This window comes from Silurus meridionalis, chromosome 1 (genome assembly GCF_014805685.1).
Source record: "Silurus meridionalis isolate SWU-2019-XX chromosome 1, ASM1480568v1, whole genome shotgun sequence".
NCBI lineage: Eukaryota > Metazoa > Chordata > Actinopteri > Siluriformes > Siluridae > Silurus > Silurus meridionalis.
The window spans coordinates 4,204,356-4,224,649 of record NC_060884.1 but is presented as its reverse complement, the minus strand read 5'-3'; the positions used below and the strand labels follow the sequence as shown (position 1 = coordinate 4,224,649).

The window sequence follows — 20,294 nt, the reverse complement described above, 5'->3', positions numbered from 1 at the left end:
GTTAGAGATTAAATCTTCATTAAAACCAAGAAGTTTAACAGTTTTCCCAATTGTAAGATAAGGCATATTTATTGTAGAGTACAATAAACTTGTGCATACATTTCTGTGTACTTATGAACATATGTGTGTGTGTGTGTGTGTGCACAGGTATGAGGATCTTGGTAAACCTACTTCTAGACACCCTACCCATGCTGGGCAATGTGCTCCTCCTCTGCTTCTTCGTTTTCTTCATCTTCGGCATCATCGGCGTGCAGCTGTGGGCGGGGCTTCTGCGCAACCGCTGCTATCCTGATAAGAATTTCACGCTGTAAGTCTGATATTTCACCTCTCACCTGTGGCTGTGCTGTCATGCATCATCATCATTATTATCATCAACAAATTTATATGAATACTTGCTTTGTGATTGGACATAATGTATGTTTATTTTTATATTCCTTCGATGTTTGACTTCTAGCTTCTGTTTTTTTGTCTATTCCTGGATTAAGAAGGTATTTGCCATTGGATTATTATATGCAGTTGTCTGTTAGATTGGATTTATCTACTTGTATGGATTTACAAAAACCTAGATAAGCTACAGATTTAATGACATTAGCCTTAAAGTAAAATATATTTTCATTTTCATTTCCATCTTTGGGCTGATTTAGGCTGTATGTGGTCTCGCTATCTATGAAAATGGTATAATATATGGCTATATGCGATGGTATCGAACAATTTCTATACTAATTGTAATAACTGGTGCTATTCCGGACACGTGCGTTACCACGTCTGCAAGTTCATCAGGGACAGCAAGTTCCCTCACAAAACAAAGAGCATACGTTAAAACCGTGAAACCGGGCAAATCTGCCGTTTGAGAACATCACTGGAAGACGACAATAGATTCAACGAGTTTAACCCCCAAAAATGTCTAAACCATTCAGCAACTTGTGCATGATGATCGCCGGTGAACAATCCACGCGATCTCACCAGATTTGCCGCTTGTGGATTTGCTCTCTCCCTGAAGATGAAGATCCAGTTCAAAAGTCGCTGTTTTGACACTATTGCAGAAGGTGCTTGACACGCTTCAAAAAGAAGACTTCCAGGACACATTCCAGAAGTGGCAGTAACGCTGGAAGCCCTGTATTGCTCTGCAAGGAGACTATCTTGAAGGTGATAGAGTGTAAACATAGATTAATAAAGTACTTTCTTGTAAACAGAGCTAATCTTAAAATTTTTTGATGCCACCCTGTATAATAGCTATAAGCACATTATGTGTGGTTAGATATAAAATCTACCATATTAGCTGCTTATTTCACCTTGTATACAAGAAAGCTTCTTGAACTAAATCATTTTAGATGGAAACATCAACTACCGTATTTTTCGGCCGCTACTTTTTTCCTACGCTTTGAACCCCGTGGCTTAAACAACAAAGCGGCTAATTTATGGATTTTTCCTGGGTTTTTCCCGGGTTCACAAACTTCAAGCCAAAAAACTGTGCAAAATAACATTAGACCAATGAAATTTCCGAACGGTAACGACAAAATGCACTCCACCTGTGTTCTGAGCTGCACGGCATCGGGAGAAAAGCTTCCACCGGGTGATTTTTAAACGCACGACGATTCCAAAAGATAAACTCCCGAGAGAAATAGTTGTGAAAGGAAGGAGGAAGACAGTGAACAATGACTTTCTTGGTCGGCTACTGTTTAGATACAAGCCGTTGTAACGTGTTGAGTCTGGGTGAAGGGAGAGCTCGCTAACTCCAGTTACAACAGAAATCATATAAGCACTGACTTGTGCTTTTTTATTTTTCTTGGCAACAGCGTTAAGGGTTAGTCAAAGAAACTTAATATAAACATAATACTCGTCTTGCACACATGCAGTAATAGCGGAAAAATGTGGCGGCAGGCTATTTTCAAAATACCACTATGCTTCTAAAGGAAGCGCAACATATTTCACCTGTTACACCGTGTAACGTGTCTTTCGTTAAAACCTGTGTAAAGCTCATTAGTGTAGACTTATAGACAGGTGCAGCTTATTTATGTTAAAAATACAAATATTTGTAAAATTCAGTGGGTGCGCTTTATAGTCCGAAAATTACGGTAATACATATACACATTCTGAAAAGGCAAAGAAATGCATAATATAACAATGTAGTATAAATACAAAGATACTTTTCTTTTTTTAATAATAACCCTATTCAGCCAAACATGTTTTATTCTATGAGTCTTATGGTCTTTTTCTTGCTCTTTTAATCAGATGCAGTGTTTTTTCTGCCTATTTGTTCAAAATGATTTTAGGGAGCAAAATTATGAGCTTTCACTCTGACCAGGAACTAAGCTCACTTTCTCTTTCTCTCTCCTGCTCACACACATACAGTACACCTCAAGTAAGTGAACTTTATTTGGTCATTGAGGGGAAAAAAAGCATTATAAGAGCTGAACCTTTGTCCTAAGCTTTGAGTCGTTCAGTTCAGCCTTTTCTTTTTATTCCTCTCACATGGCTGGAGAGTTCTCTTAGAAAGTGAAAAATGGAAAGTGAAAAAAAATAGAGAGAGCATACACTTAATTCTGGTATATGCCTTATTTCTGCTTTATTCCACAAATCAATATGGCCCATAAGCAAGGTCCTTAACCCTCAACTGCTCAAGTTGTCTTAATGAGATAAGTGTGTATGCCAAATTCCATAGATGTAAATGCAAACTGATGTGAAAGAGAAATAAAACACATCATTGCGTTTACACAAAAATAAATAAATGCAACATTTTCCGAATCTCTAACTTCCTTTTTTCTATGTAAGATGTCTTTGTAAGAGATCAATTGTTATTACATTTCTCCAGCAGAGTAAGAAATGTATGTTGAATTTACATACGATCTGCTACTTAGGCTGTTCACAGGTGGGCTGTTAGCTAATGATGAAATTCTCCCTTCTGGCATCTGTTGCTCTCAGGGTCCCACAAGTCACGCTTTCAGGTTCCTCAACAACTCTTACTCATTCTTAAATTCAATTATCATTGTCAGGGATTTGTATAGAGTTCAGCATCCTAAAAAAAAAACAGGTGTCTCTGAGAACGGCCCCAAACGAGCTGCTCTTGATTAGCATAAAGATTTGTAAGAAGAGATAAACAAACAGTAGTAAATTCTCTGACCTCAGGGCTGATAGAAGAAAATTGGTAAGAACATTATTAAGGCCATGAGAATACATATAACATGGCTGATTTACATTTACTGGTTGCTCCCTCAAATTATGAGCATGGCTTCTGGCTGAATCGCGTCACTCCTGCAGACTTCGACGCATGGACATCTATCTCTGTCAATACATTCCTCTGGGGAGATGCGACAAATATTTCTTTTTCGTAGAGAATATATTTCTAATTGCATTGTGTTTCATCTCTCGGTCTCGTCCTCCTGCTCCCACCAGACACAGAGCTTCCATTTAACCTTCTCTCAGAGCTCAATAAAGCGTGATTAGAGATCTCAATTTTGGAAAAAACAAAAAAAAATAACATGCAAATCACTTTTTTAGATGAACCCTCTATCATTTCGTAAAACCTCTTTCTTTTTCTTTTTCATTGCCCAGGCTTCATCAATATTACCTGCCAAATTCCCTTCCTCTGCAGTTCCCATGCCAACAGTTTGTGCGTTACGTTTGTGGTTGTATCGCCATGTGATATAGCATGTGTGCATAATAGACAGTGCATTTTGCTCTTCATTTACATACATATGGACAAGTGTATGGAGTGTGTTAAGGTTAAATGCCTCGCTGAAAGTAGGAGATAATATGATTTGGTTTGGTGCCTTAGTGTCTCAGAGGTTTTTCTGAGTCGTTTCTTGATGTTTGACTAAAGGCTGGTGTTTTCTCTGCTGCTCACACACTTCTTTTTTGAAGAAACGAAGATTGACAGGTGAGAAACCGTATAACGTCCATCCCACCCTGGAACACGCATAGTTTTGCTCTTTTGGACTGTCAGCAATGGACAGCTGTGGCATCATCAGAAATCTAATTTGCAAGCTTTCCTTTTGCATCCTGTTTTTAATGTAAATTCATCCTTATCATTTCAATGTTCTCTTTAAAAGCTCAAAAAGGTATCAGAATGGCTTTGAGGCAAAAAAAGGGGAGACGAATCGGAGGCAAAAAGTAATTTCTCTAGGCAGCGTTGGTTATTTCCTGAATGAACAAACCGGCTGGAGCTCTTCATCTAATTACAGCCAAATCTTGCATAAGATGATTTGCCTCTTTAGAGCTGAAATACAGCAAAGTTTTAGGATCCAGACCTCCATCATCTGAGAAATCCTTTAATTTCTATAGTCTCGTTTGCCTTTAAAGGCTGTATGTCACTTTATTTGAACCGCATTGTCGATTTATACATTGGTTTGAAAAGGATCATACGTATGCCTTTCTAGTCTTTGTATATCACAGGTTGGTAATTGGCACTGTTTTAGAAACCATTTGTTTTTTTTCCTCCTTTGATCAACGAATTTGTTGCTTTCTGAATAAAAAACTACTAAAAAAAAAAAGCATCTTTGTAGCTGTAGATCAAATGCCATTAGGTTGAATCGTGCTTATCTTGACATGATTTACATATAGCTTTCAGTTGCTGACACCTGTGCTTTGAGGTCCTGCTTTTGTTGCTTTTTCGTCTGTGGACGACGTGTGCCGTAATCCAGTTCTGATCAACGCGTTTAATCTGCTGTCTGATCTCTGCTCCGGTTTCCTAACAAAAACATGATAAAAATGCAGTATTTCAGAAGAATAAACTCACTGCAATGCATTATACCGTATAGAATTAAAACAAGATGCATTTTAGCTTGAAAAGCTGAAGATAAAAGATCTTATAAGATTGTGGATGAACATGCGACAGGGATATATTCTCAAATGGCCTCCGGTTCATGGTAACCTCCTAAACAAGTACGGTAATGCTTAAGATGATTGATTGCTCTCAAAAAACTGAGAATGCCATATGCTAATCTAAACATATACTCAATATTTCATACAGGCACATAGATATGAACAAGCGTATTACAGCATGTTGGAAATGGTCGTAGGTGGAGCGGATCCTCGTGGGACCAGGGTTTAAAAGCTTGTTCAAGGAAAGGGGAAGGGTGCACGCAGAATAAACATATGGACCAAAATCTGGATTACCCCTTTCTGTAAACCACTGTTTATATTGCCTTCCATTTCATCTTTTATTCCCTTTGGAATAAAGTTTGGAGAAGTGGTTTTTATATGAATTCTTGAGGAAAAAAAAGGTTCTTTGTTCGTTCCTAAGGGAGAACTTCCAAGGGTTCTTTGCAGAAGCCAACAATAGTGTTTCCTGGCAGGGATGCATCCTGAATGGGACCTCATCCTTATACACATTCATACACTGTTTTTCTTTAAACTGCAATTGCATTGGGAACCTTTAGCTATCGACAGAATACTCAATATTGGTTATTAGCAAAAGGAAAATGTAACTAATATCCCAATCATAAAATCCTGAGCAGTTGTGGGTTTTAGTTAAAGAGCAACTGTTATGCCCTTGAATAAGACCTTTAAAAATCTTTTATCAATTAGTTCTTGGCTTAGAATAGATTCTTTACAAAATATTGCAAACTTGCAAAAATTGCAAAAATCAGCTGAAAAGTCTGTCTATGTATTTTGCCAGCCTCAACCAGTGTTTCCATGGAGTCTTAAAAAGTCTAAAATCTGCTGTTCGACATCTTAAATAATTTAGAAAATGTTAAAATATATATGTTTATATGTTGATTTAATGTAACGCTACTTCTAATGCTCATTGAAATGCTCGTGCAGCTGCAACTGCTGTTGTACACAGTTCTTTCTTTCTATTGTCCAAATATAATTTGCTGTATTTAAACTACAAATGAGACCAAAATGCAACAGCCAATCAGCTTTCTGTTTTTGGTGGAATCTCTCTTGATTGTACCACAGATGTAAAACGGATTTCAGCTATTGGGGAAATGCAAGTTTAACAATACTTGGCTTGAAAAACATGAATTTAAGGCTTGGATAACAACATGTTTTTGATGTGATTTAGTTCTTAAAAAGGTCTTAAAAAGTTGTAAATTTGACTTGGTGAAAGTTATAACTTCTGTCTGTGAAGGTACTATATGAATCATTGTGCTGGCTTAGGCAGCCAAAGTGGAAAAGGTGGAACCAAAGTGAAATCTTTTCCTTTCTCAGTCAAAATGTTGAAATGAAAAACGGAATCCGCCCTGATCAAATGCAACAGACCAAAAAAACAGTAGTTTTCCCATTGTAATAAAAAAGCTTCTCAGCTCTGTTCCAGCCATTCCAACACAAGTGCAGACCTAAGAGGGGTAGTTGTATTACTATTACACAAAATCGGTCTCAACTCAGAGGCTAAAGAGTAACTCAAGAAGCATTCGGTTGGATGTCTGAGTGTAATGAGGCAGAAAGTATAATGGGACTGTAGTCATTCATGTTGTGGTGTGTGTGTCTGACGCATAGCATTGCTAGGAGTTTGTGATACGCCACTGCATTAATCTCTCTTTCTCTTCCTCTTCATTTCCATCCGTCTGGCCTGCGTGTCACAGTGTGAGGGTAATGTGGCAGTGAAGGGGCTGATGGGGAAATTGTTGCTCTGACCTTGCTATGTCTTGTGTAATGGTCATGATTGAGTACATGTGAGAAGATGGATGACGATGTGTGTGTGTGTGTGTGTGTGTGTGTGTGTGTTTGTGAAATCCCCAGGTATCTAAAGAGACTATAATCCTGGCTTGATGTGAAAGGTCTCGCTGTGTTCCAAGCAGTCTAGAGCTCACAGCAATTATGTGGGCAAGTGTGTGTTGGACCAATAGCATTTAATTTTATCCTATAGGATCATACATGAGTGCATTATATGTCTTAAGGGGCACATCATACATTATTTGGGAAATTGGAATAATGTCAGGTACTGTTATTGTTCGGCTTGTAAGATTTACAGTGTATACAGTATAATGTCATATTGTGAATCAGTTCACTTTCACAAATTGTTTATAATTTTTTATTCAATATATCTTATATTTATATAAAATAGGCATTTTATGCCTATTTTTCCCAAACTGCTATTAGATGTTTCAGGGCTTAGCTAGTCACAATTTGCATTTAGATTTCAATTCATGTTCATTGAGCTGATGCTGTTTTTTCCCTGCCTCTAATTACATATGCTTTAATCCATCCTGATTACCAAACCTTCATATCTTGATTGACTTGTACGTGTCATAAATTCGAAATCTCATCTTGATCAAACATCCGCTTTGCAGCTGATGTTTTTCCGATACTACAATACCTTCTTTTCGCCTTGGGTGCACCAAGCACCCAAGGTGATGACATGGTGTTGATAGACATCTCTGTTGGGATCCATGCATGTGGTAGAGATGATGGATAGGCTCTGTGGAGTCCATCTGAATTAGTGATGTACCCGTAGCATCAAATCTATAAACGTTTCTTTCTCCTAAACTCTTCCTTTTATCTCTGCCATGTTGCATTCGTATAGAGTCCTGTTTTTTATTATGTTTATGTCACTTTGGGGATTGGTGAGTGTTTTGTCTGGAGAAGACATTGGTATGTTGTTCTGTCTTGTTTGGAGATTTATTGTTTTGGTGCTTTTTTTTCAGATGGAAATATAAATTGCAAATCTTTACCTCATGGAAATATACCAGCAGTGACAGAAATATTGTGGCAATCATATTTCCAACCAACAGTGTTTTGAGATGTATATATAGGTAAAATTCTGTAAAGTGTGGATCATTTATTTGTGTCAATTAACAAAATGCAGAAGGATTTGAGGCAGCCAACATCCACAAAAGATCTGTAGTTAGTTTAGTTGGATGTTTGGAACAACCTACTTGCTGCCATTTCACTGCGCCCCAATTTCAGTGTTTTCATGTATAATTGAGTCTCTTAACCTTGTTTCCACTCGGCATAAAAGTTAACAATGTGATGCATCAATTTAAAATGTGCACACCGAATACAAGTTGGCATTTTGTATTGAGGTGCATCGTTTCTAACAAATAAATCAGACATTTCGGGTTGTCTGCAATGACAGATTGGTTTAAAGCTGTTTCGCAGTAGTTCTTCCAAGTTGCACCAATGCAATTAACCTATGAAATGAGTCTAGAAATGAAAGAAACCCAGTTAAATTTGTGCAAAACAAAGATTCTGTTAGTTCAACTTTCCAAAGCCTCGTAAAGTACTGGCTACATTACTTTCTTGTCAATATATGAACAAACTGTCATAATAACTGGAAACATGATTAAAAAGAAAAGTGGGTCAACTCTAATTACTCAGGTCTCATAGGATATTTGTACTCGGTGTTCCTGGAGAAATGATCTGAAATAAAATGTAAATTTCTTCAACTACTATTATGTAATAAACTATGTTTTTGTGTGTTTATGACAAATTAAATAGTTGCAAAACACTTTAATAAAATCTGTATTCCTTTACTTATCTTAAAGTGGGCAAAGCTTTATGGAAAGCTTGTGAAAGGTGTATATTGGTAATTTTTGTAAGATGAAAGGAGCTGATAATGTGTGTGGTGCAAAAAAAGAAAATCCTTTCCATCGAAAAAGGAAAGAAATGAAGAGGCTTTTACTTGTCATATATTGCATACATTACAGCCCAATGAAAAATGTTCTTTGCATATCCTAGCTTGAAAAGAAGCAAAGAGGTTTAAGGGCCTTGCTTAAGGGCCCAGCAGTGGCAGATTGGAAGTGCTGGAGCTTAAACCCCACTAGTAATCTTGTGCCTATCTGTTGAGCTACCACTTGTGTTACACTATAAAAAAATCACCTTCTTTAACAGAGAAGTGGTGACTCATTGGTTAAGGCTCTAGGTTACTGATCATAAGGCTTGGGGGTTCAAGCCCCAATACCACTGAACTGCCTTCTTTGGGCCCTTGAGCAAGGCCCTTAACAATCTGTGCTCCAGGGGTGGAGTATCACCTGAACCTGCGCTCTGACCCAAGCTTCCTGACAAGCTGGAATATAAGAAAACTTGGAAGTGGTAGCTCAGTGGTCAAGGCAAAGGCTCTGGTTTACTTATCGGTAGGTCAAGGGTTCAAGCCTTAATATCACCAAGCTGCCTGTCTAAAGCGAGGCCCTTAACAATCCATGCTCCAGGGGCACTGTATTATGACTGACCCTGGGCTCTGTCCCCAGCTTCCTAACATTGCATTGATGTGTGAAGAAACTGACTTTATAAACTTCTTTCCCAGATCAACGGGAATGGCCCTGCCTGCTCCTTACTACTCCCCCGATGAGGAAGATGAGCGGCCCTTCATTTGCTCGCTGCCCCAGGATAACGGAATCATGTCGTGCAACGATGTCCCGGCACGGCGTGAGGGAGGCCGGGAGTGTTGTTTAGATGTAGAGGATGCTCTTCACCTACAGACTCTGGGCCTGGCAGCTGATCCCATTCTTAATGCAAGCATGAGTGCTGTACCAGGACTCTGTGTAAACTGGAACCGCTATTACACCCAGTGCAGGACAGGCTACTCCAACCCTCACAAGGGTGCGATTAACTTCGACAACATCGGCTACGCGTGGATCGTGATCTTTCAGGTAGGCTTGGGCATGTGGTGTGTCAAATTTTACAATTTAATTTATTCCTGTCGCCGAATCTAGTGATGTATTAACTACTACTGCAGATATAACTAATCTTCCATGATAATCGATATTTACTACTCCTCTTGCCTATCTCTGTGATTTGTGCAACACATTCAGGACAAACATCAGAAAATAGATCAATCAGGGTTTGAAGCAGCATTTGTTATTTAAAATGAAAAGAATAACAACTGTATTGCTGCCTGAAGGAGGCGCTATACCCAAAATTCTGCAAAGAGTTAGGAGGACGTTATACTCAAAGAAGTGAAAGAAGCAACCAGATCAATTAAAGTTGCAGACCACTGAAACAGTTGTACAGTAATCCCCCCTTTACCGCGGTTTGAATCTCGTGCCCCCGGTTTATCACGGAATTGCATTTGCCACATAACTAATTTGTTTTGCTGATTTTCCCGGTTTGTCGCCGGATAGCACGATAGACCAAAAAACATAGGGAAAAATATAATTATTAATTATAAAATGAAGTAAAATGTTAATACAGTACAGTACTGTATACATGTACATAATATATATATAGTATACATACAGTAGCATTTTTGGCGTGGCGTCCGTTTATCGTGTTTTTCATTTATCGCAGGCGTTTTTGGAACATAACCAGCATGAGAAACGGGGAATTACTGATTAGGAAAATTAGGAAAATTAGGAAAACATGGCTCCAAACACTCATAAAACATGGTGGCAATGAAAAAAAAGTCTCCTACTGAAATTTCTGTTTTAATGTTTTTTAGTAGAATTTGAGCAATTGGCAACAGAAACCCCTAAATTCATTCAGAGAACACGTTTAAATCATTTTGATGAAAGCATCATAGGTTCGGAAGGATTTCAGTAGACACTTGGAAACTGGAAACTAGGAAATTGTTAAAGGCAAACTGGAGGAATCTAAATACAAGACAATAGTAGCTTCACCTTCTACCATGTACTGACTTTGGGGTGTATACTTATGCAACCAACAAATGGTTTGTCTATTTTCCCAAACTCTTATCAGAGGATTGTCTTTTACACTGGAGAACACAAGGCTATATTATTCTACATTCTACATATTCTACAGTTCCAAAAAGAACACAATTTAACATAAAATCCCAACATGCCTAATCGCTGGAGCGCTTAAAGAAACGCCCCTTTATTCCTTTCTTTTTGAAACACAAGTCCTTGATTACCTTTCTGGAATGAAACCTACAATAAAAGCATTTCTTAAATTATACCTAATATCCTCTTAAGTGGCGAGCAGCTGCTAAACGCTGTTCCAATAATTTGCAGCGCAATTACAAGGCGAGTGCTGAATAAACGAGTTAGCTTGATTTACTCCAAGCGTCAGGGTGTTCTCCTGCTTCCTGCCATTACTGACACCTCACCGTTGTGCCGTTAGCGCGGATATGAATAATAAAGTGCAGTCAGTCAGAGCCTCATAGAATTGCAGAGCACAATACAACCAAGCAATGCCAGACTAACCTCATATAACGCAGATGTAGCGATCGTCCAAGAAAATGCAGAACTAAGGCTTTGGTGTAATGAAGGATACATCAGAAGTCCTTTCCTTTTTTTATCAAGGCACTCCGGCTTCAACGCTTTTCGTGATTGTCCCTGTGTCTCTTTGTGTAAATGTGTGTGTCCAGGTCATTACCCTGGAGGGCTGGGTGGAGATCATGTATTATGTTATGGACGCGCACTCTTTTTACAACTTCATCTACTTCATCTTGCTGATCATAGTAAGTAGAGAAGGTTCCTCAGTCACTCTACATGAATACAAGACTAAACATGAGCTGTACAACTTTGGAATTTATTGATCATAAATAGACAGTATATACATTTTTTTTAATCTACCCTAAAAGACATTTAGGCAAAAGTATTGGGACACCTGGCTTTTTTAGCTAAACGAGGTGGTATCAGAACGTTTCGAGACTGGCTCTGTTTAGAAAGCACTTTATTAACCAACGTTGACACACCATCACCTTCAAAATAGTCTCTTTGCTCAGCAATACCACTGCCACTGCCACTTCTTCTTCTTTTCAAAGCATGTCAAATACCTTCTGTACTGAATCTTCACAATGGTGTCAAAGCATTGACCCTTGAGCTGGATCTTCATCTTCGGGAAAATTAAGCCAAATTTGGCCAGTAGGGTGGGTGCGGAAGTTAGATCATGTGGATCTTGAAACCTTTTGATACCGCCTCATATGTGGTTCTGGGAAAAAATATCACATGAGAATGGTGTCAAGCTTCTATGTGGTTCTACCATGTGTATCCTTATGCACTTGGGGGAAACTATTTGGGGAAGAGCCACATATGGCTAGAACATGCAGGTGTCCTGATTTTTGTGTCTACATAGTGTGCGTATATAAGAAATACAACTAACGGAAAAATCTAACTAATCCTTTCTGTTCCACATTTTCCAAGGTGTAACCTGTAATGCATAAGTGTGTCCTGTGTCTTGAAAGATCTTGGAACGTTTGACCGGTACCAGGAGATGATAAATATTTGAGTGCAAAGGAATGTAAATCAAGAGAGTACTGGCAGCTTGCTATTCTTTTGACAGCTGTGTGTGTGTATGTGTGTATGTGTGTGTGTGTGTGTGTGTGTGTGTGTGTAGGAGAGAGGCAGATCCTAAAATGGATAGCACAAACCTCTGCCTATATATATGTGTATATATATATACACACACATATATATATATATATATATATATATATATATATATATATATATATATATATATATATATATATATATATAGGCAGAGGTTTGTGCTATCCTGGTTTCCAGACAATCAGTTAAATATATATATATATATATATATATATATATATATATATATATATATATATATATATATATATATATATAATATCTTTTTTCTGGTATCAATACTTTACTTCACTATTTATTTTTCAGACAACTTTTTACTTTCACTCATTACATTTTACACAAAAACCTATACTTTCTACTTCTTACATCAAACCATTACTCGTTACTTTAATTTGAACCTATTTGGTGACATGATCAATATTTTGTCTCATCGTTGCACTGTTTTGGCCCATCAACCTATTTCTAGTCATTTTGTGCACCTTTTTCAACTTACCACTGGTGTATCATTTCCTGGCTCTCACACACCACAGATGTAGGCTAGTTTACGAATAATATAATGTAAGGTCCAGTAACCAGCGTGACACAAAACAAGTAGTAGTAAAGGCTACTTTTTACTTACCGTATTTTCCGGACTATAAGCCGCTACTTTTTTCCCCACGCTTTGAACCCCGCGGCTTAAACAGCGAAGCGGCTAATTGCTTGGATTTTTCCAGTGTTTTTCCCGTTTTCATAAACTTCAAACCAAAAAACTGAGCCCCATAACATTAGACCAATGAAATTGCAGAACGGGTTCAGGTGAACCAATGAAATTCTTTATATTAAATCAGATGCGCTCCCACTGAATCGGGCCGCACCACATCATAAATATGGATGATGTTCCTCTGACATTTGACCTGCCGCTCACTCGGACTGTCTACAGGAAATGCGAATCATTCGTCACGCTGAAAACAACCGGGCATGAAAAAACACACTTCACCTGTGTTCTGAGCTGCACGGCATCGGGAGAAAAGCTTCACCGATGGTGATTTTTAAACGCACGACGATGCCAAAAGAGAAACTCTCGAGAGAAATAGTTGTGAAAGGAAGGAGGAAGACAGTGAACAATGACTTTCTTGGTAGGCTACTGTTTAGATACAAGCCGTGTAACAGACACTGTCTTTCATTAAAGCCTGTGTAAAGTTCATTAGTTTCAGTGTAGCTTATAGACAGGTGCGGCTTATTTATGTTCAAAATAAAAATCTTTGTCAAATTCAGTGGGTGTGGCTTATATCTGGGTGCGCTTACTAGTCCAGAAATTCTGGTAAGTTAATGTCAAATCCCAAAATATTTTACTTTAAATTGTGTGAGAAAGTGTAGCCAGTACTTCAACTTTCACCAGTCCTTTAAACACGAGTATCTGTACTTGTACTTGAGTGAAGGATGTGTGTACTTTTGCCATCTCCGTTTATTATCACTTGCATAATACACGAGGCGTGCATGTTGGCTGTTCTAAATGTGCAAGCCATGGGTTTCAGTTGAACACATCAGTCATGTCTCAGCTAGCTGCCTCTTGTCGAGCCAAAATCAGTGCCCAGGGACTCTTATATGCACACAAAAATACTCTTATAGCATCTCATAGGCACTCTTTGCCTCGCCGCTCACCTGGGAGGATTAATCTTCATGATCGAACAAGAGTGACACTTAACCTGTCTCTCTTTAACTGCGGAAAATGATGCATGGGAGTAAGATCGTGTTTTGCGTCGCTCTTTAAAACGGAAGTGAAGAGTTTTAGGGGAGACTAACGGGTAAAAATTATGGGGATATCATTATGTATTACTGTGTGGCATAGAGGAAAACTTTTGTAATCTATCCTTCTGTTGTCTTGAAATTCATGGATGGTTTTCTTGGCCTTTTAAATTTTGACCAAAAAGCAAATAGTGTTACAGAAGTCCTGAGAGGATATGCATCATAGTATTTTTTTTCTTGTGAATTTAATTATGTCATGATCACGAGAAAGCAACTCTTGTTATGTACAGATCAAGAGAACATGAAGTCGTGATCGAGAAAAAATATAATGCATGGCCTCTTAGGACTTCAATCGAGAGTTGTTAACAGTAGCGAAAGGGATCGTTCTTGCATCGCTAGCTATTTTTTTAAAAATGTTTAACAATTGTACTTAATGAGAATTGCAAAAATAACAAGTTCAGTGGCTAGGATTATAGACACCGCCATTAGCATTTAAAATTACATCTTCGGTGCTCATAGTAAAAGATGCTAAAACATGGTTTAGCAGTTCAGAATCAATGTCTAATAACATGACAAAAACATAAAAATGTAAATAAAATACAAGAGATGCAGACTCATAATTTGCAGCATTCCTAGAGGCTGTAAGCCAGTGGTACCACTCGTATTCACTGGTCTGGAAGTGTAGAACGAACCCTTTCCCAGGCTGAGATACGCTAGCTAGCTTCGGGGTTGGCCGACCTCCTCACGATGTCTAGCTTTCCTTGAAGATTTATTTTTAAAATATGTCCGAGACCAAATCAATTTCTCTTCCTCTGTAGGCATAAAAAAGTCTAACTCAGATGTATTCACATGTGCAGCGCTACACACGTGTTTTGCCAGTCGAACTTAGCTGTAACAGTTTCCCTCTGACCAACCAATCAGAAGACGGAAAAATGCTGACGCTATTCTGGGCCCTGTTCTGGGCCCCCCATTGCTAATATTCTCTATGGTAAAAGAGACGGCCCACCACTGTATTTACTAGTACATAAGCCTATACAGTATAAACATACAGCACACTATCGATATTCCATTGCATTAAACATAACTATGAAAGTATAACTGCATTTTCTTTAATACATATAAAAATATAAGATAAAAAATATGAGCATGTAATCGGTTGCAGCAATGTTATATTTTATAAATATTATTATAAATAGCATGACGCATCATGATTTACTTTTGTTATGATTTTTTAATGAAAAATTCTGTTTATCGGTGCAAGCTGGTTGGTTTTTCTGTTACGTGTGCTATTATATACATTTCAGATTTTAGATTGCAACCAACAGTGTGTTCTGAATCTTTTAAATACAAGGGCATTTATTCCGGTTTGTTTAATTTAAGCTATCATTCTAAGCCTGTACAGAATCAGAATAAGGTCTTTTGACTTTCTTGCAAATTTATGCACGGTCCAGAATGAAAAGCCTCCAGTGACACATTACAGAGCTTAGATTTTTTTTTGCTGGCTCCAAATGTCAGAAAATGTCAACTCAGGGCATGCAGCTCACTTGAGGTTTTCTTCCTTGGATTAGGTAATGTAATATGTACTGCAAAAACTGTGTCCTCACGATTTAAAAGTCACAAGTGTGTCAACAACTAGACTTACTAAAACACAAAACAGAAGATAAATATGTCCAAGTGGTCACCTGGGAAATTGAGAACATGTGGCTTTTCTTTCTTTCTTTCTTTCTTTCTTTCTTTCTTTCTTTCTTTCTTTCTTTCTTTCTTTCTTTCTTTCTTTTTTATTTCCTTCCTTCCTTAATTTCTTCCATCCATCCATCCATCCATCCATCCATCCATCCATCCATCCATCCATCCATCCATTCAATCTTTTAGAGTGGCCATTACCGAAAAATTTATCTAATTTCTTTCTTTCTTTCTTTCTTTCTTTCTTTCTTTCTTTCTTTCTTTCTTTCTTTCTTTCTTTCTTTCTTTCTTTCTTTCTTTCTTTCTTTCTTTCTTTCTTTCTTTTCCTTCCTTCCTTCCTTTCTCCCTTCCTTCCTTCCTTCCGTCCATCCATCCATCTATCTAATCTTTTAGAGTGGCCATTACTGAAAAATAAATCTAATTTCTTTCTTTCTTTCTTTCTTTCTTTCTTTCTTTCTTTCTGTCCGTCCATCCAACCCATCCATCCATCCATTCATCCATCCATCCATCCATCCATCCATCCATCCATCCATCCATCCATCCATCAATCTATCTTTTACAACCAACTCCTGTCAGTTACAGAAAATCCACTGAGTAATCATTACACTATTTAACAGCACTGTGGTGACACAGCAATCTAAATGTTATTGACACACACACACACACACACACACACACACACACACACACACACACACACATATCCTAATATTATGACAGTTATACAATGACAGAATAATAGATCTTCCCATCACCCACTTCCACTCGGACTGAAGTGTTTTGTAAGAGAAGTGGTGATAAGAGGCAATCACAGCACTCTCTCTTACACACAAAACATACACTTCATAAACATTCAAACGCACTCGATTGACAACTAGATGCCTACATACAGTGTGCAGCCCTCTCAAAGTGCAAATGCGCTGCGTCAACGCTTCACTCATGCAGCAATAGGGTCAGGTGTAAAGTAAGAGCACAAAGAGGCAGTCACAACACATAGTACACACTTGCTTGCGTACACACATAGAATTGCCTTTAATACCAGACACAATGACTTGAAATCACCCAAGCAGTAGTTCTTCACTTTAATGTCCATCAAGCGATCAACTCGACTGTCCACTGAGGTCTCCTAAGTTGAGTGGTTGATGGTGAGAAGAAATTTAATTATATTGATTTGCCATTCTGCTGAGTGTCTCTGAACTATATGATGAACCAAAAAGAATTGGAATTGAACAGTTGTTCGGAGAGACCATTTTTTGAAAGTGTACTAACTGAACTAGACCTTCAACTACAGACATAGCAATAAGTTCAAACCAAACCATGGTGTGGAAGTTGGATATATATATATATATTTACTGTATATACATTTTCCCGAGTTGGTTAGCATGGCCATGTTCTTACTGAAGAGATCCTCAGTCTTCATCTTTGACATCTGATGATTTTTCTGTACAAATGAACCCCAAGGGAAAATTCGTTCTATCATCTAAGTGCTAGTTTCAGAGCATAAATTGAATGAAAGCCTCACTCGTCAGGATGAGAGATAGAGGGTCAAGCTGAGCTATGTTTTAGGCTCAAGGGCAATATGATACCGTGCTGGATTTTATAAGTACTGGTAGGTTGTAGAAGGTTGATTCTCAAGATGACATGGGCTGAAAAGAAATGTGGTGAGACATCGAACCATTAATGGGGTCCGATGAGAACATGACACAAAGCTGGATTTGAGGGATGGCAGGTCAAGTGGAGCACTGTTGGTGGATTTGATAAGTGGTTTAAGGTGTGAGAGGGGTTGGTATGGGCTACCGGAATCCAATCATAAGTTGACAAAGGTTGAAGGACCTCTTTCGTATGATGTAATTTCTGGGGTAAAAAGAAACGCTTTAATGCAAGTCTTCCTTGAATCTTGATGAATAGGGGCATATTTTGTATATTTTGGCCCAATTTTTAAATGACAAGGGCTGAAAAATGTTTTTTTGATGTTGTGAACATTCCATTTACAATGATGGTATGTGGGGTCAAGTCATACATTTGGCTTGAGAAGATCATGATTTTTAGTTCTTCCAAAACAAGTTTTGGGCTTTGTAACTAAGAATTAGTGTTTCAAATCTGTTGGAAGGTAGTGTGAATTAAATATAGCAATGGTATGATGTGGGAGAAACACATTTGCCCTGGAAACTGGGCCCAGGATCCCCCAGGGGGCCAATAGAATTCATGGCAGGACCTGCCAGATTTAAGTTGCAGTAATCCAGTCTCTAGGTGATAAGGGCCTCCCAAATTCATGTTGTGAAGGTGCCAGTGCTGAGAAATTGTGGGATATTGACAAGGGGACACGTCTTCATGGATACAAAGCAGCTCAGTCTTGTCGTGATTGATGAGCTGCCAGCCATGATAAGACGAAAGGTAAGAAGGGGTTGTTGACAGGGCTGAAAAGGGTACAAAGAAAAAAACAAAGTGAGAGAAAGAATTGGAGGGGGTACTTCGATGCTAGATCTAACATAGGTCTGATAAAGACCTCGTTCTGAATGTATCCTCTCTTGTTTGTCAAGGCAGAATAAGAAGACATCATGTCAAAATGTGCAATAGTTAAAAGTGTTAGAGTCTTTAGAGCAAAAGTATCTGAGTTCATATCAGACGGGAGGAGATTTAGGAGGATGTCCAGCTCTATTCGAGACTTCATGAGGAAACTGGAAGGCAATAGATAATTCAATGAAGATTAATGGGAGAGTTAAAAGTAAACTGAAAAAAACTGGAAATGGGTAAATGTTAAGATAAGATGGTACAAAACGCTTAATGAGCATTTCTGAGATTTGTTAAATTCTTTGGCTTGATCTAGGTTTTAGTAAATTGTGCCAGAGTAAAGAGAGCCCATAGCTGATATGGCTGTGTAATGCTTTAAAGACACAATACATTAAAAAATATATAACCATTATAAACTATTGTTACAAATAAATCATTGTTAGCCAAATGTGAAAATTTAGGGTCCATGTGGGTCATTTCAATTGCATGCCATTAATTACAAAATATCCATATTATTTTAGTTTTTTATTGAGATACTTTACCTTTAACTTAAAAAAAAAAACATTCTATATAGTTGTTTGCTTCCTACTTTAATATTTTACTACTAATCATCATCATACTATAAGGATTTCAAAACCCACTATCTGGTGTTACCCAAAAGATGACTGGCTTCTTTTTTATTTACCATTCCCATTGATTTATTCATCAGGAATTAAAATTTTCAGAATTTTCCAATTTCCAAAACATTTTTGGGAATTTATTTTAAATTGTTGAAATTCAAAGTGCCCTAAAATGAAGAACTTGGAAAACAAAAAATTTGCATATATTGTACATCAGTGGTACTACCCTGCTGGAGGAACTATTATATAGAACCAGACCAGTTATATTCATTTGGCATGTCAGTGCTTGGACAAAAGCAGAGCAACACCTGATGGTGCACAAGACTGGAGTTGTGTTTGTCTTTATTGTTTTGCTTTGTTGTACGAAAATGTTGACATTAATGTCGGTTTTTCAACCTGCGGTGCATGCATAAAGCTCAATTTCACACTTCAATCTTTTTTTTTGTTGTTGTTGCTACGAGCAGGCTTTCTACTGTGAAGGCATGTACAAAGAACATGCCGGTGACATTTTTGACTTACCACCTGCACCAGAACAAAAGCACTGTGGAAATGTTTCACTTTGCCTGTCGTGCTGCGAAGCCTTGGGTATAAAACAAGCTTTAGAAATGTCTTGTTAACTAAAACACACAGCCACTTCTCATGCGAATCGCATAAATTAGAAAAGAACCGAGCAATATAGACTGATTTAATGCAAAGTAAGAAAAAAATTAAATGGTGCATATCCTTACATTAAACTTCCATTTCAGTCATTTTCATTTTTTTTTCCGGCATGATATCTGTGTTGATTCGGCATTCATATGTTGTTAATGCACGAAATTCGTTTAACAATCGTTCAAGGTTAAAATTAAGCTGTGGAAAATTTTGATAGGATCCATTTGATTGAGGGATACTGAAAGGACTTTCCAGGAACTCCATCAAGTCACTCAGGCAACAGTTGCCTCAGTGCACTAATAGGCACAAGCAAATACAAGCTATTGTAAGGGCAATCAAACATCACAATGTCATTGAACAAACTTTATATTGACAAATTTGTGACACCTGACCATAAAACTTACTTACATAGAAACCTCAACTCTTCTGGGGAGACGTTCCACCAGATGTTGAAAGGTGCTTCTGGAGATTTGTGCTCATTCAGCTGTAAGGATGTTGGTAAAGTCAGGTACTGATGTAGGTGAAGTGAGGAGGCCTGGGGTGCAATTCATCCTAAAGGAGTTAAGTGCCAGATCAATACATGTACATTCATATTTATAGCATTTTGGCAGACGCCCTTATCCAGAGCGACTTACAACTGAACAGGGGAGGGTTAAGGGCTTTGCTCAAGGGCCCAACAGTGGCAGCTCGGTGGTGGTGGGATTTTAACTTGTGACCTTCCGATCCAAAGTTCAATGCCTTAACCACTGAGCCACCACCTCCACATGTAGACAAGAAGCTAGATTTGTGCTCAGGGGCATTATCATGCTGGAACATGTTTGGGTCTCCAAGTTACAAAGGAACAATTTAACAACTTTTGGGGAAAAACAAAATGACTGGAAAAGTGAGGTGTCCTAATATTTAAATATACTGTAATGTATAAAGGGTCAAA

At 38.0% G+C, this 20,294-nt stretch overlaps 1 protein-coding gene across 1 annotated transcript in view; it reads left to right on the top strand.

Annotated features, from left to right (window-relative positions):
• Window positions 1–20,294, top strand: part of LOC124388458 (voltage-dependent T-type calcium channel subunit alpha-1I-like) — a 166,612-nt gene that overhangs the window by 85,312 nt on the left and 61,006 nt on the right. The window contains 3 exon segments of the mRNA XM_046853083.1: window positions 148–307; window positions 9,188–9,533; window positions 11,207–11,299. Coding sequence (XP_046709039.1) covers window positions 148–307; window positions 9,188–9,533; window positions 11,207–11,299 — 599 coding nt within the window.